This window comes from Pelophylax lessonae, assembly GCF_965119305.1.
Source record: "Pelophylax lessonae genome assembly, chromosome: 10".
NCBI classification, from domain to species: Eukaryota; Metazoa; Chordata; class Amphibia; order Anura; family Ranidae; genus Pelophylax; species Pelophylax lessonae.
This window is the reverse complement of record NC_138777.1, coordinates 72,791,587-72,814,253: the sequence shown is the minus strand read 5'-3', so window position 1 is coordinate 72,814,253 and position 22,667 is coordinate 72,791,587. Positions and strand designations below refer to the sequence as shown.

Here is a 22,667-nt window from a genome sequence, read left to right as displayed (position 1 = left end):
AAGACATTGTGTTGTCTGTCCTAAGCCTCCCGAGGAAATTGCTTTGCACTCTCTGGATGTGGTTTGGACGATAAGTGGGTTTACCTGACGGTCACTGAATCTTTTAGGAAATCAGATGCTCTTTTTGTCCTTTCTGAGGGATCTTGTAAAGGTTTTGCTGCGTCTTCTGCGATTATATCCAGATAGATAAGGCAGACGGTTGTTCAGGCTTATTCACTGAAGGCTCAGGTTACTACTTCCCTGTGAAGGCGCAATCTACTAGAGCGCTGAGTGCCTCTTGGGTTTTTCGCCATTAGACCTCAGTAATGCAAGTTTGTAAGGCGGCGACTTGGTCGTCTGTGCACAAGGTAAATTTGTTGGCATCTTCGTATGCATCCTTTGGCCGCAAGGTTTTGCAGGCTGTTTAACCACTTAAGCCCCGGAAGATTTTACCCCCTTCCTGACCAGGGCCTATTTTGCGATTCGGCACTACGTGACTTTAACGGACAATTGCGCGGTCATGCGACGCTGTACCTAAACGAATTTGACATCCTTTTTTCCCCGCAAATAGAGCTTTCTTTTGGTGGAATTTGATCACCTGTGCGATTTTTTTTTTTTTTTTTTTTTTTTTTTTTTTTTTTTTTTTTTTTTTTTTTTTCTCCCTCGGGACTGCGATATTGCGGCGGACAGATCGGACCCTTGACTAACATTTTTGACACTTTTGGGGGTACCAGTGACATTGTGTGATGTAGGGTGCGCTGACAAATCAAAAAAGCTGCTACCTGTGTATTGATAAATGATAATGTGATGAAAAAAAAGGTGCGCTATAAATATCTGCAGTGAGAATGACACTGCAAATAATAAATCAAATACAATGTAAATGATACAATAGAATGCACTAACTAGTGAAACCACAAAGTTCAAAAGTGCATCAAGTGTCCCAAAATAAACCGTGGGTCATATCAACAATGGTTCCAATTCAAAGTGAATACAGGTGGATAAAATTAAAAGTCCAATAATAATCTTCACCAAGTGCTGTAAGACACCTAAAATCAAATGGTGATATATCCAGTGTTGAGTAGATGAAAGATCCCACCACCAGCTAGAGTTCCTCCTTACCAAATAAATTAAGGTGGAACGCAGAGAAGACTCTGATCTTTAGATGGATGGAGATACCTTTTAGAACATCACCCAGGATAAATCCAGTAAGGAACGCTGAGCAAGTGGATAGGTGGCCAATGGTACTGTCCCGATGAATGCGCTAAGCCCGGCTGCAGACAGGGCTATGCGTGACGTCAGTGGCGGCGCGATACGCCTCCTCTCTAACGACGTTTCCTCGTAATAGGCTTCTGCCGAGATGGGGCTTAGCGCATTCATCATCATTACCGCTGGTATTCCCCTCCTAATCTGGAAGTGCATTTCTTTATTAAATAAACGTCTCACCGGAGATAACGCACTATGGTCCGTTTATTTCTTGCCCCACATATGTTCATCTGGGGGATTGAGCTATAGCACGAACCGACATCAGGAGCGGGACAGTACCATTGGCCACCTATCCATTGGCTCAGCGTTCCTTATTGGATTTATCCTGCGCTTGATTCATTCATTGTCTGGTAAGAAGCCATTTGTACTATACCACTGGGTGATGTTCTAAAAGGTATCTCCATCCATCTAAAGATCAGAGTCTTCTCTGCGTTCCACCTTAATTTATTTGGTAAGGAGGAACTCTAGCTGGTGGTGGGATCTTTCATCTACTCAACACTGGATATATCACCATTTGATTTAGGTGTCTTACAGCACTTGGTGAAGATTATTATTGGACTTTTAATTTTATCCACCTGTATTCACTTTGAATTGGAACCATTGTTGATATGACCCACGGTTTATTTTGGGACACTTAATGCACTTTTGAACTTTGTGGTTTCACTAGTTGGTGCACTCTATTGTGTCATTTACGTTATATTTGATTTATTATTTGCAGTGTCATTCTCACTGCAGATATTTATAGCGCACCTTTTTTTTCATCACATTACCAGTGACATTACTATAGTAAATCAGTGCTATACATATGCACTGTTACTGTAAAAATTACACTGGCAGGGAAGGGGTTAACTTTATTGGGGAAGGAGGGGTTAAGTGTGTCCCTAGGGGCGTGTTTCTAACTGTGCAGGGATGTGGCTTTACATGTAACAGCAGAGATCTACGGTCCTACATAGCAGGACCGTTAGATCTGTGCTGTTGAACAGGGAAGAATGACAGGCGGCTTTGTTTACATTAGCCACCTGCCTTTCTCCCTTCACAGTGGACGATCGTGTGTGCCCGGCGGACATCGGGTCCGCCGGTCACACGTGCAGACTTGTTAAGGAACGATCCGGGTGGGAGCGCCCCTCCGGTGGTGTGCGCCCGCCCGCTATTGGCTCCCAGGCTAGTGACGTACCGATACGTCACTTTGCCTGGCCGGGGCTGACCGCCACAGTATATGTACTTGCGGCGGTCGGCAAGCGGTTAAAGAGACTCGTTTGTTTCTCTTTAGGGTTTTTTTTTCTTTCATGGGTGAGCTCCTGTTCCTGGTTGAGCTTCATGTTACCCAGTTGGCTACATTTAGCCTTTGGAGTTTACGATAACTATTTAGTTTGCGTTCTCCCACCCCCTCATGCCTACACTGCTTTGGGACGTCCCGATGGTCTAAGACAGTGGTCCTCAACTCCGGTCCTCAGGGCCCACTAACAGGCCAGATTTTAAGTATTACCTTGGGGAGATGCAGACTAGAGTACTGCAATCACTGAGCAGCAAATTATATCACCTGGGATGTATTTCAGTTATCTTGCAAACATGGCCTGTTAGTGGGCCCTGAGGACCAGGGTTGAGGACCACTGGTCTAAGACAGTGTTTCTCAACTCAGGGCACACTAACAGGCCAGGTTTGCAAAAAACTGAAATAATCATAGGTGATATAATTTGCTGCTTATTGACTGCAGTATTCTAGTCTGCATCTCCCCAAGGAAATACTTAAAATCTGGCCTTTTAGTGTGCCCTGAGGACCGGAGTTGAGAAACACTGGTATAAGAAGCCTAAGGGCTGCGTCTGTCAATGAACTTCAGAGAAAAGGATTTTACTAGAAGTTCTTACAAATATCTATTTGTTCTTTTGGTTATCCGCATAATCTAATAAATCATTGGTTTCAGCCCTACTTCTGTTTCCCTTGGAAACATGTGATCGGCAGCACAGCTCCAGTGCAGTGCTTGCAATAATCCAGGACATCTGCAGAACACATACAGTGACTAGTATGCATCCCTCCATTTCTCTCCGGTCTGCGAGAGCTTCCTTCCTTGTGCAGGATAAAGTGAAGGGCATTTTGGCAATTTCTGATCACCCCTGCTTGTCCAAGAAGAATGTGGTATGCTGTCATTGTAAATCTCTTGGAAAGCAAGCCATGGTCCCTTCCAAATTGGCCTGATTTGCGTTTAAAGGGTTTAATCTTCCACCCTGCTTTTATGGTTGCTGGCTTTGATGGCTTGGCTATTAAAGCCCAAGTCCTTATGTATAGGGGTGTAATGCCTACCCTCCAGGAAGGTGTACCATCGTACATGGAAGGCTTATTTCATCTGCTGTCAGATCTGGTGCCTAATTTTTCATCGTTGCCAGTATGCCATGTGATGCATTTTAGGTTTTCTGCAGTCTGATGTGGAGATGCCTCTGGCACTAAGGGGCCTTGGCTGTTCTGTCATAAAAACCTATTGTTTCTCTTCCTTGGTAGAAATCCTTTGTGCAGGTTATGGGATGGATTGATCTGCCTGTGTCAACCCCCCCCCAATTTTGTTTTTTGTCTGTATTGCAGTCTTCTCAGTTTGAGCCTCTGAGGGATTCCCTTGTCATTTTTGTGCAAGTTTGTCCTTTTGGTTGCCATTGCTTTTAACGTGCAGGGTCCTGTTCCTATGTAGTTGGCTGTGCTTTCCTGCATTGAACCTTTTCCTGTTCTTTACCAGGATAATATGGATTTGTTTTTTGTTTCTTTGCTCAATCCGAATTGGGACCTTGTTGCCATCCTTTTGTAATTTTTTTTATATTTATTCTTGTTCTGATCCTCTCTGCATGTTCAGCCTATTCAGATTTATGAGGTCTAAGTTTCTACAGCCTGAGTTTATTCGCAAGGGTCAGGCTGCTCCTGAATCCACTATTGTCAGCTTATGTCTTAGGACTATGGTACCTATGGAAAGGTTCTACCCCATCCCCCCCCCCCCCCCCCCCCAAGGCTGATCCACCAGAAGTATCAGTGATTCAAAATTCTTTAGTTTTTGGGCTTGTGCGCCTTGTTTTTGGGTTGCCCGACCTCCATGTTAAGTGTTTGGATCATCCCTAAGATAAGAATGTGAAGTGCCCTGTGTCCTTTTTTTGAAATTACATATTTATTTTTTTTTTCTGTAAACTGAATCAGAATTCCCTCCTCTCCCTGTAACTCATTGCTTGCTGCAAAACTGAGTTTTAGATGAGCTGGAAGGTGTTGTGTTGCAGTAGATGTTGTTTGGGGAGTCAGAAGTGATCCACTGACACGGATCTCCATGTTCGTGTTTTTCAGTCTACTTCTGGACTAGATTGGTTTAACTTGACCTTTTAAGCCTTGTCTCTGAAAAATTGCTTGATAAATAGACCATTTTAGACATACTGAAATCTCCCTCCTCCAATACTCTTCAATATCAGGTCAGGGAATGCTTAACATGTGTCTCCTGATAGTGGTATTTGTAAATTACTCCTGCACTGACGCCTAGATGCACAAAACACAATACAAACTGTCCCTTAAATTGCTCCTACAGTACCAATCAAGTGACTAAAGTGCTCCAACTCACTCATCAATCAACGAGCTCCTGCTGACATGCTATGTGTTCATCAACGCTTATGTACATTTCACTATGGGATGTGGGGAGGGCTTCTCAGAATATACACCATTTATAGTGATTTACAGTGCTGTGAGCACCAGTATATCAAACTTTACAAAAAAAAACTCAGGGGGAGGGTCCTTTTTGTAGTCCATTCACAGTGATATGCAAATTAAACCAATGTTAGTAAAAATTTTGAACAACATTTTCACCACTGATTTAGTGCCCCACCGCGCAGTCATGACCACCATGCTCCCCCTCTTTGACAATTATGCCCTCACCTTATTATTTGGACCTATATATTAACCTACGTCTACCGCATATCACCCCTTTTTATGAGGAAGATGGGTATGTGGTCATTTCCACTGCTATGTGATTAGGATCCACCAATTCTGCAAGAGACTGGATGCTTTCTTCTCTCCACTGCTTTAGCTTACAGCTGAAATGTGTTCAGAAGGAATAAAGAGCTACTATATTGCAGTATTTATAATTGGAAAAAACCCTTCAAAAAATGATGTCCACACTACATCAAGATTGCCAAGAATCAACAGGTCCTACGCTTTTTTCCCCTTTTTGAAACCTTTTGTCTTAGTCAGAGTATTCACCTGTCAATTTGTTGGAAGCGGAGAGAGGATACTTTGAGAGAAATTTTCAGCTGGATTCAAATTTTAAAGCTTTGTAGAACTACACAAAAGCCTCTATTAACACAGCAAAATGTGTTGTTTTTTTTTTTTGTAAATGTATTTGTTGTTGACCATTGTCAACCTTCCAACTTTTAGGAGAAGGGAAGAACGTTTGCGCAAGGTTCTGCAGGCACGCGAGAGGGTGGAGCAATTGGAAGAGGAGAAAAAAAAGAAAATGGAACAGAAATTTGCACACATAGATGAGAAAAGTGAAAAAGTAATATATACTTTTTTTTTTTTTGTGCATGCCTTTGTGGCTGAAGCTTCGTGAACATGTTGTCTTATATTGATGATGCCTTTTTTTAGGTTCGGGAAGACCGTATGGCAGAAGAAAAAGCCAAAAAAAAAGTGACAGCAAAAAAACAGGAGGAACTAGAAAACAGAAGGCGACAGGAAGAGGAAGCACGCAAACTTAAAGCAAAACAACTGGTATGTGTAAGCACAAGCACTCATGTTAGTGTTTGAAGTCTAAAATTTTTTTATTTTTTTTTAATACCGAAGGCATACCTGCTTTGTTATTGCACAGAGTAGCCCCAAACCACCTTTCTGGGGTCCCCCATCAGCTCAATCAGGATTTGATTGGGCAGCAGAAACCAATGCAGAGGGAGACAGGAGTGAGCCACTGCAGATGGATGTAGCGCTAGATCGAGTGAAGACTTTAGGTCCTTTTCTCCCTTAATGCAGAGAATGCAATAATGTAAAAATTGGCTAGCCTTTACAACCACTTTAAGATCATAACGAAAAGAGGTACTAGAAGTTTTACTGGTGATAATTTTAACTGAATGCGTGTTAAATTAGGTTTTCTCTTATGTTCATTGACACACAGCTCCTGATCTTGATAACCATTGGGTTATACTGAAAAAAAAAAATCTGGCTACGCCTATGGGCAGTTCCAGGGGGTTTACTCCCTCTCTATGCTATAGCTATTCAGTTTTTTTCTGCCTAGTCAGGAATTAAAGACCTAGTTCCTTGCTGGAATATCTGGTCCTGGCAATTTTTTTCTTTTTGGATACAATGTTTTTTTTTTTTCTTTTCCTTTCCTGTAAGATCTACAATCCACTTCCGGTATGGGCGACGGGCTGGATAATCTAAATGCAGTGGTCACCCCAGTCTGGCCAGTGAGCAGTCGCAGACCTCAGCTCTGCGCTAGGTCGGCAGTGACATAGCCCCACCGGACAGGGGCTAGCCTGTGAGTTAAATGCCTCGCGTGGTCACATACGATCGGATCTTGGCCCGAGTCGCAGTGTTCCCGCCTGGTTCCCGGTATGGTGACTGTCCCCCTCCCCTCACCCCCTGGAAAGTTTAGGGGTGGATGTGGGCCCCTACATGGGACATTTGGGTCCTTGGGTTCCCTTCCTTCGTGTTGGGGCTGTGGGTCTGGCCTAGTCTACCGCCGGGGTGGTGGCATGGTGCTGTGCTGGGGATGGAGGGGTTTGCCGCTAGTGACAGGGCGATCAGCTGTAGGGGGGGAGCGCTGTTACCTGGTGGAGGTTTCTGTTTGGCGCCCCCCTTCCTGCCTATCCCATTTTCTGAGGCCTAGGGATCCCTCCTGGGTCCCTAAGAGACTTGTGGTGCCGCCATTTTGCTTTAGCCTGTGTGCTCAATGCACAGTGGCCATGTTTGTGTAGTCCAGGGGTCATCTTTTGGTGGTTTTCCATTGAAAATAGCGACTTCCGTGACAAGCCCTGTGGGCCACGATTTTGGCGGTAGGAGCCCCTCATTCCCTTGGTGCTGACTCCTGGATCAAAAGAAACAAGCTTATCTCTAATCCTTGACAATTCTGCACATGTTTTTTATCTTCTGGCTTTGTAAGGCCTTCCAGGGAAATTAGATGGTCCAGTATATAAGAATGCTGCTGTTTTATCATGTAGGAGGATGAGGAGCGCCGGCACCAAGAGCTCCTCCAGAAGAAGCGAGAGGAGGAAGAGCAAGAAAAGCAGAGAAAGCTTGCAGAGGCAAAGAAAGTGGCGGAAATGCGTCAAATAGAGCAAGAACGTGAGAGGCAACGACAGCTGCAAGCTGCAGCTGAAAGAGAACAAGAACGTCTTCGTGCAGAACGGTGAGAATTGGTCTTGCTAGAACCCATTAAATGATGTAGAAACATTGGGTTATACTGCCCCCAGTCCCAGTTCTGTGTTTTGTTTTTTTTTGGTCTGTTTGAAGTTTGTGTTGTCCACTCAGCTGGACTGCTTTTGGACATCCTAAAAATGCAAGAACTGTCCTTCAATGGAAGAGAGAACTGGATTTTTGTACCTACAGTAAAACCTTTCTGTGTTTTTGATTTATGCTCTAGTTACTGCTTTGCTACCAAACAGACATGCTTGTAGTGGGAAGGGTTTTCTTGGGCTGGCCTACAGTTGTTTCATGTCTAACACTACTATTCCAGCATGTAAGATGGAATATACACTTTACCTAATGCTTGTTCCTCCTTCCTGCATCAAAAGCTCAAAGTAGAACTAAAGGCAAAACTTTAAAACTTAATACTTAATTTTGGATAGTGTAAGGGAGGGTTTTACCTGCTGTTGGATTTTATTTATTTTTTGGTCATTCATTACCCATTGCGGAAATGTCCCCTCACTTCCTATCCTATGGCCAAAACAGGAAGTGGGAGTAAATACTTTGAAAGAGGGAATTACTGGTTGTCACCACACCTAGTTGTCTGTATTGCAACATTTCTCCACAATTCCTGTTCTGGGGAAAGCTCAGAATTTGGGTTTTTCATTTACTCACTTTTGGCAAAAATGGTAAATGGGACAAATAGAGAGGGGGAATCTCTCCACTTTATTGAAAGCTAAAGTTTTTTTGCATCAAAGCTTAATTGAACAAGCTGAAGTTAGAAACTGGCTACCATGTACAGCTGCACCAGAATTCTCTCCAGTATTAGTAAATCAACCCCAATTTGAAATATATTTTTACTATTTAAAATAAAAAAAATTATATTTCAGGGAAAGGGAGCGAATAGAGCGTGAAAGGGCTCTACAGCTGCAGAAAGAACTCGAAAGGGCAGCACAGGAGAGAGAGCAGCAGCGCAAAGAGGCTGAAGAACGTAAGAAGAGAGTAAGTTGATATTCTACTTTCTAGGATTCTCATTTGTTTCAGAATACTTCAGAGCAATGCATGTGTGTAGCTTAGTTTGGTGAGAAGTCTGTGCTATTACAGTGAGATGCATTGTGTGTGGTAATAAAAGCTTGTGGAAATCTGGTGTAATTACTGCTAGTGGAATGAACACTATGGACTTTGTATTGTGTTATGCTTTATAATCCAAAAAAAGATAGTTGGCTAACAGCCTTCTACAGTAGAGCCAGAAAGAGGAACTGCAGTCTGCTCACATAATTTGTAACAAAAACATCTTTGCCATTCTGAAGTTTCCCTCCAACCACTTTGCATATTTTATATATACTGTGATTCTGTACTTGCCAGATATTCTGCAGAAATATACTAGAAAAAAGAGTGTAGGTAACTCAGGTAGTTGCACCACAGATCTTCCTTGAAAACTAGTGTAAAATTTTGGGGGAAGTCAAATCAAAATTAGATGTGTAAACAAAATAACTTGTATAAAGTGTGCTCGTGAGCTGCTAATCCAAACATAGAGTTGAAGACATGTATAAAAACAAAGGGTGGACAGCACTCCTAAATAAATGCAAATAAATATATAAATAAAACGGTAATTATAAACACCAATTAGTGCTTAAATAAAGTGACTGACTGTGCACAACATGTATCAAAGGATCAATTGTGCTTTAAATATTGTAAAGTGACTGTGCACAACGTGAATATAATGTGCAAAATAACTTTTTTATGCAAAGAACGATGTTTTGTATAAAAGTCCAATGTAGGGATTTTTAGTGCAAATTTTCTGAAATAAGGTTCCAGTTGTGCTCAAAAAGCCAGTGGGAATCGTGGTGTGGGATATCCTTCACCTACAACACAGCCCACTTACCAGATGACCCCTTGGGGTCTAGCATAGGTAAGTGGTTCTTGTAGATGTACTCTGGGGTACCTTTAACTGATAGGGAGCATCAGGGGTCCTCCTTTGGAAAGGGGGGGGGTGTTTTTCCTTGTGGAGGTTCCCCTGTATTGCCTTGTAAGAGCGCAGTGGGGGCTGCAATTCACTCTTCCTATATCCTGCTCATATGGATCGTTGGTGGTGGGGGTCACACCGTATAAATAGTAAAAGATGCGGGGAGGCTCATAGTGCAAGTGACTACTTTTTAAAAATATATCAATTGAATTCTACACTGAGCCTCCCCGCATCTTTTACGATTTATATGCTGTGACCCTTATTCACTCTGTCAGAAAACTTTTCACAATTTATAATTTCAGTTTTGCACGATGAGCCCACCCAGTCAGGTTAGCGGGTTTCCTTTGGGTCCCTCACAGCCCAGAAGTCGGGTTAGCTTTTCCCCTGTCCCGAGGAGTTTTCATAGCATTGTGAACGGTGGCGCCGCGTTAATCTCACACTGGCAAGTGCCTAAGCGGTTTTTCAACGCCGCTATCCTTTTGCAGATTGTCACCTGGGGTGCACCACACTGTTTCCGGATTAAATAACTCCACGTGGTGGCTGTGGAGGACTCCCTGGTGTTTAATGACCCGATGGATGGCCGTGTGGAGTCTGTTTCCCGCCATATTTATTTGGTGGCGGGCTACCCCCCTCATGCCTGTGGTAGCTTCCGTGCTGGTTTCACAGATACAGAATGGGTCAAGGTGCTTATACGCAACTTGGTGGCGGAGTCGGTCTCTCCGACTCTTATGGCCTGAGCCATGGTGTTCCCCTGTGACGCAGCCCTGGATGAAAGAAGCAAAGAAACAAATCACCGCTCAAAGTGCTGACAGTTGGGCCAGTAGGATTCCCAAGTAAACTGTGTAGTAGTCCTGCAAGACTGGGTGCTCACCAAGGTCCGCAACCTAAGAAGTCCATATGCATGTAGAAAGAAAGTGGCACTTCCAGTCTCAGGAAAGTAGAAACTTGAGTTTTTTATTTCTTCAAATCAAAAAGTCCAACATCGACATGTGCAAGACACAGGATAGCAGCAAACGCGTTTCACACCATGTGCTTATTCATTGCTGGATCAGCCCTGGATGAGGCTCCTTTGGTCGCAAGATATCTGCGGTAGGGGGTTGCGATCCGCCGCATGGTTGGGTTGAAGAGCTGGTCGGCCGACCATGCCTCCAAAAAGTGTGATATCCCTTATTGGATTGGCTTTTCTTAGGGACCCCATTTGGTTGGGGTTGTCAAGGGTCTCGCAGGGGGTAGGAGTACCCTCCTGCCCCGAGCCGCACATGGTTAATCACCTTGCGCGCGGTTGGGCCCTTCTTGGCTTATCGGGGGCCCCTTTGTGCCTCAGGGACGCAGGATAAAGGAACATCCTTCAAGGCCTCTGGCGCAGTGACTAGCAGCCTTGGTCTGGTGAGCCCAAGACCGGTAAGTCCGGTGCGGCGGCCCAGTCTTGTTCCGCCTACCGGGACACCCTCACCTGTTTTCCGTGGTGGGGGGACGTCTGTGTCTTGTTCAGAAACCCGGGTTGTCCAAAATTCAGGACAAGGGGGTTCACAAACTGATTCGTTCAGGGCACAAGATCGAGATTCCATCTCACCTCGCAGACAGATCTTTCTGTCAAATATCGTCTGTCTCCTGATCGTTTGAGATCTCAAGGGGGCTGTGCAAGACCTTCTTGCCCAAAGAGTTGTTATACCAGTCCTTCAGCGGGACAGGTTTCACGGGTTCTATTCCAACCTGTTCACAGTGCCCAGAAAGGAGGGCAAAGTGCGTCCGATTCTGGACCTCAAGTCTCGGAACCACTTTGCGCGGATGCAGAAGTTCCAGGTGGAATCCATCTGGTCGGTGGTGGCGTCTTTACATCAAGGAGATCTTCTGGCCTCCATCTACTTAAAGGATGCGTATCTGCACATCCCTGTCTACGAGAGTCATCAACGGTTTCTCCATTTCTCGGTTGCAGAGGACCGTTTTTTCAATTTGTGGCATTACCCTTTGGTAAGCTTCGGCTCCCAGGGTATTCACCAAGGTTTTTTGGCCCAGGTGCTGGCTTTGCTGCGCAAAGGGGATTGCGATCCTCTGTTATCTGGACGACCTCCTGTTGAGGGCGAGCTCGTGTGCCACTCTGTCAAGCGATCTGATGGTCACGGTTCAGACACTCCAGGGGTTCGGGTGGACCATCAATTCCCAGAATTGTGTTACCACAGTTACCTGAGCATGGTCTTGGACTCTGCTCAAAGTGTTTCTTCCGGAGGACAAACTTCGGACTTTACAGGCCGAGATCGGGTCCCTCAGGGACAACGATCTCTCCTCCCTACGGACCTGCATGAGGTCCCTGGGGCTGATGTTTTCAGCTTTTGAGGCGGCCACGTTTGCAGTTTCACACAAGGACTCTGCAAGCAGAGATTTTTGCCAGATGGCAAAAGGATCCACAGTCCCTGGAGCTTTCGTGTTGGCTTCCGTCATGTGCTCTGAGACAGGGCGAGGTTTTTCTGCCCCTGTTGTAGATGGTGATCACCACGGATGCAAGCCTGACGGGATGAGTGGGTGTACTGGACACCCTGTGTGCCCAGGGGACGTGGTCAACGGAGGAATCCTCCTTGCGATAAATATTCTGGAGCTCAGGGCGATCAAACTCTGCCTGCTCCATTGGGCGACTTGGTTGCCCGGTTCAGGTTCAAACCGACAATGCCACGGCTGTGGCTTGCATCAATCACCAAGGGGCACCAGGAGTGCCCGGGCGGCCCAAAAAAATTCCAAATTGTCCTGTCGGTCAATGGACATTAGAGAAACAGATTTTACGGTAAGATCTTACAAAATTATTTTTTCTTACCATAAAATCCTTTTCTGAGGTTTACTGATGGACACAGCACCCGCCCCTCTGTTGAGCAGGAAGTGGGAGTATACCCCCTGGGACATACCCAAAATGTCTGCCTACTCCTGTGGTGAGAGCAATAATAAGCCCAAGGGTCTAAGAGGATATGGAGCTGTGTCCGTCAGTGCGCTTCAGAGAAAAGGATTTCACGGTAAGACAAAAATCCAGTTTTTACTATCCAAAGTTTAAACAAGGGGCAGATGATTTAATGGATGAAAAAATGACAAGGCCTGCTTTAAGACTGGCTACATATTGTGAGCCCCACTGATGTGCATTATATCTATATCAAAAAGATGTCCAATGCATTCACATACAAGTATGACTAACACCTGCTATGTGTGTAATTTCAGGAACAGCAGGAAAGGCTAGAACAGGAGAGGTTGCATAGACAAATGGAGGCAAAGCGGCGCCAAGAACTCGAGGCACAGAGGCTGCGTGAGGAGCAGGAGAGAATCGCTAAGGAGCAGAACTTGGCCACCAACGCTCCAGTGCTAAATGTCACTGTAGAAATGCAGGTAAGGCTGTAGTTTTAACAGGGACATGTTAACATTGGAACAGTGAATCTATTGTCTTACTATCTGCAAGGAATGTGGGTAAATGGTTCCCTGTTTTTTCAGAACTCTCCATCCTGTGAATCCTATGAGATGACTCCTAAAGGATACAAACCCCACCCACCCAAATTCAATCCAGATGATTATGGCATGGACCTAAACAGTGATGACTCCACAGATGATGATAGCAAGCCTCGCAAGCCTGTCCCGACTTGGGCATGTGGTGAGTGTCTTATCAGCCTATAAGTGTTTTCACATATCCACAGCATCATCCTATAGTCCCACTGCTACATTGAGAATTACAGAGCTACTATAATCGGCCAAAACTCTGGGACTTAAAGTTGATGTTTATCTGTCACATCTTCATGTTGCTATTGGCAAGTTGGGCAGTCTATTGTAACAGGGAGGGCTGAAGTAATGCAATCGTCAGTAAAATTTCTTGTCAAATGAAATGCTGGCGCTCTCAAAACATAAATATGATGTGAAATGATAAAAATATTAAAAATAGTGAAGCTGCTAGCAAAAGTAGTGCAAAATATACATACACCTCAAAAACATAAATAAAAAAACAAATTGCAACACTTAGTGATCAATGTAAAACAAATGTCTAAAATTATGTGAAAGCAGATTAAGTATCCCAGTGAAAAAGTGATACAATTTAAGTCACTTGTGAATGTGGTCCTCCACCTTATGGATAAAGTGCACACTCACCAGAGCTAAATGCTGTCTAGATTATTGGACAGCAATAGCGTATAAAGCTGCCATTGTCTTGATCTTGAATGGTCTTGAAGAGTGAAGCTAACACTGCAAGGATCTCCTTTATAAAAAGATGTAGCATCGATTTAAATGCATTTACGGATCCAAACATAGAGATGCTCATAGTGTAGTAGTTTATTATAAAAATAGGATATAAAGAGGTCCAAAAAGCAAGAATATCTTTCAACTTGCATCAAACGCCACCACACTAAATGTTAGTCGTGGCTGGACCTCAGACATGTCTTAGTAGCTATACGGCCATTTTGTGTCACGCGTGTCATCAGGAGCATTACAGGTAATGGTATTTATGTAAGGCTCTCAATTATCCCAACACCACCAGCAGTGGGCAAAAACTTGTATTATAATTTTATATATGTTACTTTACATCGGGTATTCTCAACATTTTAATATCTTTGTTTGGCGGCAAACACCGGAAGTGACATTTCCGGGGTCCACAGCTGCCCACTGCTGGTAGTGTTGGGATAATTGAGAGCCTTCTATAAATACCATAACCACAGGCAGTGTCTGTAATGCACCTGATGACGCGCAATGGCCATAGAGCTACTTGGACATGCCAGAGGTCCAGCCACCACTCTTAACATTTGTGTGGTGGCGTTTGATGTACCGTAAGTTGAAAGATTTTCCTGCTTTTTGTACTTTTTTGGACCTCATTACATTGCTATCAGACTGGTTGATCAGTGTTATTTTTAATATTTTTGATCCTATTTTTTTATAAGAAACTACTATACTATGAGCATCTCTCCTATGTTTGGATTCGTATATGCATTTGATCGATGCTACAACCTTTTATGAGGAGATCCTTGCAGTGGTTGCTTCACTCTTCAGGACCATTAAAGATCAAGTCACCAGCAGCTTTATATGTAATTGCTGTCCTATAATCTAGACCGCATTTAGCTCCGGTGAGTTTGCACTTTAATCCATATGGTGGAGGAACACGTTCACGAGTGACTTAAATTGTATTACTTTTTCACTGGGATACTTCATCTGTGTTCTTTTCTCTATTGTTCATTGAAAAAACATTACCACGCCTATGGGGCAAGTCCCTGAGGGCATACACCCACTCACTCTGCTATAGGATTCATTTTTTCTGCCTAGTTTAGGAGTAGGACCTAGTTCCCTGCTGGGACTTCGTTCTTAGCATGTTTTTTATTTGAAAGTGAACCATTTGTTTAAAAATTGTATTTCTCTTTCGTCCACCGACAGACGTAGCTGCTGCTTTAAATCTTAAGTGGATGGGTAATAAGCCCCTCCCACTAGGAGTGATCAGGTAGAGCCAAAGGCTTTGACACGCCCAGGGGGGCGGGGTTCCTGGGTTATTACCCCTGGCCTAACCTTTGCATCTTCAGTTTTTAGCTGCCTGGTCTTATGAGTGGCCACACAGCTCCCCTGATGGGACCTTTTTGTCCTAGCTGTTTTAAACGTCTTAAAGGGAACCTTTTTTTTTATATATTTTTGTTGCTGCTGACTCCAGTTCCTGTGGAATGCCAGCTGGGTTTTCGGACTGGCTATATGAGAGCCTTACTGTCTCCCAGTTTGTGCCAGCGAGCACTTGCAAGACCGTAGCTCCGCGCTGGGTCTCCATAGCGACTATAGTCCCACGGGACAGGGACTGGCCTGCGGGTGAAACGCCCCGCCGGGACGCACACACCTGGAATGCCAGCGTTGCGGCGTGCCCTTGGCCGACAGAACCCTCACTGCGGTGCAGAGGCAGTCTGTCAGGATTCACGCCCACCCTCAGCAGTGTGGTTCGTTTAAGTACAGTCCCCCTGTCTGGTTAGCGGGCCTGGGGTGGATGCGGGCTCCTCCATAGGCGAGTAGGACCCTCGGGTACCCATACCTCCTTACACCCTGCTCCACTATGAGGGATCACCTGGTACCTTCGCCTCCTACCCTGACCTCTCCCTACCCTGGGCTCTGGGACCCTTTTAGTGGGGGGTCCCCTATGTAAATCGCCTCTGGTGCTATACCGGGGAGGGGGGTACATGGTTGTGCCTCATACCACACCGGGGTCGGGGGGTGGGGCGGTTCATCCATCGGGATGACCTCCGCCAGGCCTGTTACTAGGGTAGGCCCGAGGTCACATGCTCATTGGCATGAAGCTGCCATTTTTCCGTGGCCTGCAGCCTTCACAGGCCTCAGTAGCCTACCCGGGTATCCCTATCGCTGTAATGCCGGTGGCCATTTTACTGGAGCCGGAGACAAAACAGCACAGGAGCTTCTGGCTCTTGCGGGCGGGGGCGTTTCCTTCTACTTCTCCATGCTGCTGATGAACCTTGCTGTGTTCTCCATGTCGTAACTACTCTAAAGGAGTTTCATTACCCTGGCCTTTACCTTTTCATCTTCAGAGGGGTTTCAGGCCTTTAGGATTATCCCCTGGAGTAGTGATGCGTGCATCGCGATAGCCTCTTAACAGGTTGCCGACCGCCGCACGACTATATACTGCGGCGGTCAGCCCCGGCCAGGCAGAGTGACGTATCGATACGTCACTCGCCTGTCACTGACTTGCGAGCCTATTGCGGGCGCGCGCCCGCCGCGGCTCGTTCAGACAAGTCAGTGCATGTGACCGGCAGACTCGATGTCCGCCAGTCACACTACGATCGCTCCTGTGAAGGGAGAAAGACAGAGCGGCTTGTGTAAACAAGCTGCCTGTCAGTTCTCCCTGTGTAAAAGTGAAGATCTGACCGTTCTACTATGTAGAACTGTTGATCTTTGCTTTTACACCAATAGCAATGTCCCTGCACAGTTAGAATCACGCCCCTAGGACACACTTAACCCCTCCCTGTCCAATAAAGTTAACCCCTTCCCTGCCAGTGTCATTTTTGCAGTAACAGTGCATATGTATAGCACTGATTACTGCAGTAATATCACTGGTACCCCCAAAAGTGTCAATGTCAGTCAAGGGTCCGATCTGTCCGCCGCTATGTCGCAGTACCGAAAAAAAAATCGCAGATCGCCGCCATTACGCGTTAAAAAAAAACACCAAAAATGACAAAAATCTTTCCCTTTTGTTAGTAAACGCGATAACTTTTGCGCAAACCAATCAAAATACGCTTTTTGCGATTTTTTTTTTTTTTTTTTTTTTTTTTTTTTTTTTTTTTTTTTTTTTTTTTTTTTTTTTTTACCAAACATAGGTAGCATAAAACAAATTGGCCGAAAAATGTTAAATTTTGATTTTTACATTTTTTTGGGGGGAATTTCATATAAAAAAAATATTGTTATTTTTACAAAATTTACGCTTTTTTTTTTTTGTTTATAGCGCGTGATCAAAAAATCGCACAGGTGATAAAATACCACCAAAAGAAAGCTCTGTTTGTGGGAAAAAAAGGACGTCAAATTCGTTTAGGTACAGCATCGCACGACCGCGCAATTGTCCGTTAAAGTCACGCAGTAAAAAATCGCAAAAAAACCCCTGGTCCTTTAGCAGCCAAATCCTCCGGGGCTTAAGTGGTTAAAGGCGCAGTGCACGCTGGTAGCAGCAGACTTGCTGGGACCGGTGGTGCCTTTGTAACCTCAGCCTCAGGAGCATTAATATTTGGCGATTGGGCGCAGATTGCTCCCTCTTAGGCCATGGCTCCTGTTTCCAGGAGACGCTTCTGTTTAACCCCTTGCGGTGCAGGTTCCGGTGTTTCCCCGTCTGCTCCTTATATTCTTACTGTGCAATCTTACTGTTTGGCCATTTGTTTAACATGGATTCCCCAAGTTTGTCTGCGATTTATCGTTGGCGCCCGCTTCTAATGCTCATGATGTGACTTTATTGTTTGTGATGCAAGAAATGTCCAGAAAAATGGACAAAGTTTTTGCGGCAGCATTTACTAAGAAACCCCCTTGGCCCTCGCCTGTCATCTCAGATTCTGAGGCTGATATGGTCTCCGGCAACGCAGACCCCTTTTTGGAGGATTCGTCCCCGCATTCAGACTTTCTGACGCGGAAGAGGATGTTTCCACACCCGCCTTGGCACAGGAAAAGGCGCTGGTAGATGCTTTGATATCCTCAGTGAGGGACACCCTGAAAGTCACGGATGCGATTTCTAAATCGCAAGGAGCCTTAGTTTCCTTTGGATCCCTCAAAGCAAAGAAATCGGCCAAGGTTTTCCCTTGTCCCGAAGTCTTGCCCGCCTTAGTGGAGGAACAATGGCAGCGACCTAATCGCATGCTTGCAGTTCCAAAACGTTTGGCTAGATGCTACCCATTTGAGGAAGAGATCTTACGCAAATGGACGGTCCCCCCTCAGGTGGACCCCAGATATGTGGTATTCACAAGGCCACGGTTTTACCGGTGGCAGAATCCTTATCTCTTCCTGATCCGGTTGACAGACTTATCGAGGTCTTATCCCGACACCTGTATACGGTAGTGGGATCTATTCTCAGGCCTGCCCTGATTACCATTCTAGTCTCTCAGACTTTGAATGGGTAAAGGCTCTGAGAGAGGCAATGACGGTAACCCTGTTACAGTCGTCTGCCCCGGAACTCGCTGACCAATTATCGCAGAATCTGCAATTTTGTATGCGATGCTAACCTGGACATTCTTCCGCTTGCTGCCAGAGCGTCAGTGGTAAGTGTGCTCATCAGACGTGCGATCTGGCGCAAGTCCTGGTCGGCCGACCAGGCTTCTAAGAAGCTTTTGGCAGATCTTTCCCTTTCAGGGTGAGCGCCTTTTTGGTTCCTCCTTGGATGACTTGATCAAGACGGTCACTGGGGGAAAGAGCACACCCCTTCCTCACTCAAATAAGGGTAAGTCTCCCTCGCGTAAGCGAGGTCCTTCCTTTACAGCCCAGAAGCGTCTTTTTCGTGCGACCGTGATGCAGAAAACCAAACTGACTACGGGCGGAAAAGGATAAAGGATCCGGGAAACGGTGGGCTGGTAAGCCGAGATCATCTGCCCCCAGCACCTCCAAGCAGACCCCTTCTGCCTGAAGGGGCTCCCCCACCCACTTCAGGAGTGGGGGGACGTCTCCGTTTCTTCCCGAAACCTTGGACCTCACTGTTGCACGACAGGTGGGTCCACAAGGTAATTCAGTTGGGGTACAAGGTAGTTTCGTTCCCATCCGCCAGACAGATTTTTTTTTCCCTCCAATCTTCAGCTGTCCCCAGATCGCTTTGCGTGCCTGCAGCAAGCGATTTGGAATATGCTGTCACGAGGCGTGATTGTATCTCTTCGTCATCTGGAACGCTTTCGAGGGTTCTATTCGAACCTTTTTACCATTCCACGGAAGGAGGGAAAATTGCGTCAAATCTTGAACCTCAAAACCCTGAACCGCTTTGTGAGTGTCCAGAAACTTTGCATGGAGTCCCTCGATATCAAGGATGCCTAACTCCATGTCCCTGTTTGCCAGGGTCATCAACGGTTCCTCCGCTTCGCGGTGGGCAAGGACCATTTTCAATTTGTGGCGTTACTGTTTGGTCCGAGGTGTTAGCCCCTATCCTGACTCTGCTACGACAGAGAGGAATAGCTATTCTGGGGTACCTGGACGATCTTCTCCAAGCGTACTCATCTGTGACATTGGAATGGGATTTAGAGGTAACGATTCACTCTGAAGCAGTTTGGTTGGAATCTCAACCTTCAGAAATCTGCTTTTGGTTCCAACAACCAGACTGGAGTATCTAGGGATGATCCTAGATTCAGCTTCAGCAAAGGTATTTTTACCTCCTGCAAAGTTACAGAAGTTAACTGAAGCGATTCTGTTGCTGCTGGCTTGCGACCTGGTGTCTCTCAGGTCATCTATGCAGGTGCTGGGCCTGATGGTGTCCTCCTTCGAGGCCGTACCATATGCTCAGGCCCACATGAGACTTTTGCAACAGGAGATCCTTGTCAAATGAGACAAGGATACTCTATCCCTGGACAGTCTGATTTGTTTGAGTCAGAGATCCAAGAACTCCCTGAATTGGTGGCTCAGCTCTCAGAATCTTCTCCACGGAAAATCCTTCCTTCCAGTATTCTGGACGGTGGTGATGACAGATGCCTGTATGATCAGTTGTGATCGGTTGGGGTGGTAGTGCTGGGCACCCTAAATGTTCAAGGGACCTGGACGGTGGAAGAGTCCAAGCTCCTTGATCAACGTTCTGGAACTGAGAGCGATCAAGTGGAGCCTTTTCCACTGGACGGACAATCTCAAGGGGTGTTCTGTCCGACTCCAGTCTGATAATGTCGTGGCCAGTGTCAATCATCAAGGGGCACCAGGAGTGCCCTGGCGGCTCTGGAGGAAGCAGAGTTCCTGCGCTGGGCAGAGGACTACGTCCCAACCCTATCCGCCGTGTACATCCCCGGTGTAGACAATTGGTAGGGGGACTGTATACCTGAGTCGCCAAACCCTAGATCAGGGAGAGTGGTCCCTGCATCCACCAGCTGTGTCTCTGGTGGGGGACCCCGGATGTGGACCTGTTCGCCTCCAGACAAAACAGAAAAGTTTGTTTGTGGCTCAGTCCAGAGATCCTCTGGCTGATGCAGTAGACGCCCTGGTTGCTCCCTGGAGCCAGTACGGGCTAATTTATGCATTCCCTATGTTGAAACTTTTATCTCGCCTGCTACGCAGGGTCGAGTTGGAGGGGATTCCGGTAATTCTGGTGGCTCCAGATTGGCCCCCCATGATCCTGATACGCCAACGCGATTCGGCTGAAGGTCGCAGGTCCGTGGACACTTGCTCTGTGGGAAGATCTTCTGTCTCAGGGTCCGATCTTCCATCCTGCTTTACAGTCGCTGGCTTTAACGGCTTGGCTGTTGCGAGCAAGGTGTTAAAGAACAGGGGTCTGTCTGATTCTGTGATCCTTACTCATGGCTAGGAAGTCCACTTCTCAGAAGATTTATCATCTTAAATGGAAAGCGTACATTGCTTGGTGCGACTCGCTGAAGCTGCATCCTAGATCCTTTGCTATCAGCGGGATCCTGACCTTTCTACAGAAAGGGGTTGACCAACGTTTGGCGTTGGGCACTCTTAAGTGTCAGATCTTGGCCTTGGCTGTGTACTTCCATCGCCCTTTGACTATGCACTCTTTTTTAATCGTACGTTTCTTCAGGGGGTTCACCATTTAGCTCCCCCCCCCCAGGAGGTCTCCGTTACCTCTTTGGAAACTTAATTTGGTTATATCGGTTCTTCAGAAATCTCCTTTCGAGAACATAAGACACATTTCCTTGCTGGCCGTGTCGCAGAAAGTTGCCTTTTTGGTGGCTATCACCTCTGCGCGCAGGGTTTCTGAACTAGCGGGGCTATCCTGCCGCTCTCCTTATCTGGTAATACACAGGGATAAGGTAGTGTTACGGCCTAATCCGTCGTTTCTTCCTAAGGCGGTTTCAGACTTCCATCTGAACAAAGATATAGTGCTTCCGTCACTCTGTCCAAAACCTTCACATGCTAAGGAAATTGCCTTGCATTGCTTGGATGTGGTTCGGGTTATACGGGTGTATCTGGAGACTACTGAGTCCTTTTGTAAGTCGGACTCTGTGAATACGGATGGACCCCGTAAGGGTCAGGCTGCATCTGCAGTGACCATCTCTCCATGGATCAGACAGACGGTGGTGAAGGCGTATTCTCTTAAGGGCAAGGTTCCTCCTTTCCCTGTCACGGTCTGGTCAGCGAACATGTGCAGGTCACAGCTCCGCGCTAGGCTTCGCCATGACAGAGCTCCAATGGACGGGGGGCTGGCCCACGAGTGAAACACCTCGCCGGGACGCACAGGACCTGGTTCGGCCTGAGTCGCAGCGTACCCATTGACCGTCAGCACCCCCTATTCCAAGATGGGGAGGTGGTCTGCCCAGAGTGGTGCCCATCCAGCCCATGGTGTGGTAAGTAGTGTCACCCCCTCCCTGCCAGGACAAGACTGATCATTGGAAGAGAGCAGGCTGTGCTCTCCTGCTTAGTGTGGTCAGTTTTTATTTATTTTTTTCAAATAGGAAAAGCGGAGGGACTGGCAGAAACACCAGGGGGGTTTCACATAAAGGAAGCAATACAAAACAAAAACAGAACAGGATACTTTCTCATACAAGTACATAGTACATCATGCACATGTCAAGAATATGAAGTGTTGGAAGGATGGAATATATAGGCATTACTGTTACCTAATTTTTTTTTTTTTTTTGTCTCCACAGGAAGCGAGTTTGCGCAAGCAGTGCACCAACAGTACTATCGCCCCATAGATCTTGACAAAATATTTGGCACAATTGACAGCCCAAAACTGGAGGACTTGTTTTATAAGAAAAAGCCCCGCTACTACAAGCGCACTAGCTCTGCAGTATGGCAGTCACCACCATTAAACAGCAACAGGCAGCATCTTGCTGTGGGTTATAGCCTGAAGAAATTCTAAGCAATGGGCACAGCAGGCTTCACAGCCCATATCAGACTACTGCACGCTGCTCCATACCTGTTGTTTTATCTGTAATATTTTTTAACTGGTTATCTTATATATTTGTATGGTAGGGATGTCTCGTTATAAAAATAAAGATTCTTTAAAGATTTAGTTCATTTTCTGCATTGTATAACTGCAGGGTGTTGGAAATGTTCTGCATGTAAGGTAAGCTTGAAGAGATGGTATGATTTGAAAGGTATTAACTGGCTTTGTCTCAGTAGAAATGTTTATTTCTGAGGTAGCTGTTACATTGGTGATTTTTTGTGTCCAAGCTTATTACCATCTAAAAACAATTGGCTGGTCCAGTCCATTTAAGTGTGAGACGTATGTGTAAATCTTTTTTTTCCAGCAGCTATTCTGTATGTTTTTGTTTTTATTTTTTGTTAAACTGAAATATATATGTATGTTTGTACTGGTCTGGTTAATTTATTCACAAATGGATACTGACTGTATGAAATGAGAGCAGTTTTCACTACACTGACATTGAGACCGCAAAACCTTTGTCTCTTTCGTTAATTGATGCACACAGCTCCTGTCATTCTTGACTATTGGGATAAACTACCCCCTACAGGAGTAGGACGATAGGCAACCAAACAATCG

General features: G+C 45.7%; 1 protein-coding gene across 1 annotated transcript in view; it reads left to right on the top strand.

Annotated features, from left to right (window-relative positions):
• Positions 1–22,404, top strand: part of INCENP (inner centromere protein) — a 55,265-nt gene extending 32,861 nt beyond the window's left edge. The window contains exons 11-17 of the mRNA XM_082270655.1: positions 5,632–5,752; positions 5,842–5,964; positions 7,407–7,594; positions 8,481–8,592; positions 12,755–12,919; positions 13,022–13,178; positions 21,811–22,404. Coding sequence (XP_082126781.1) covers positions 5,632–5,752; positions 5,842–5,964; positions 7,407–7,594; positions 8,481–8,592; positions 12,755–12,919; positions 13,022–13,178; positions 21,811–22,025 — 1,081 coding nt within the window. The 3' untranslated portion in view covers positions 22,026–22,404. The remainder of the gene's footprint in view (positions 1–5,631; positions 5,753–5,841; positions 5,965–7,406; positions 7,595–8,480; positions 8,593–12,754; positions 12,920–13,021; positions 13,179–21,810) is intronic.
• The last annotated feature ends 263 nt before the right edge of the window (positions 22,405–22,667 follow it).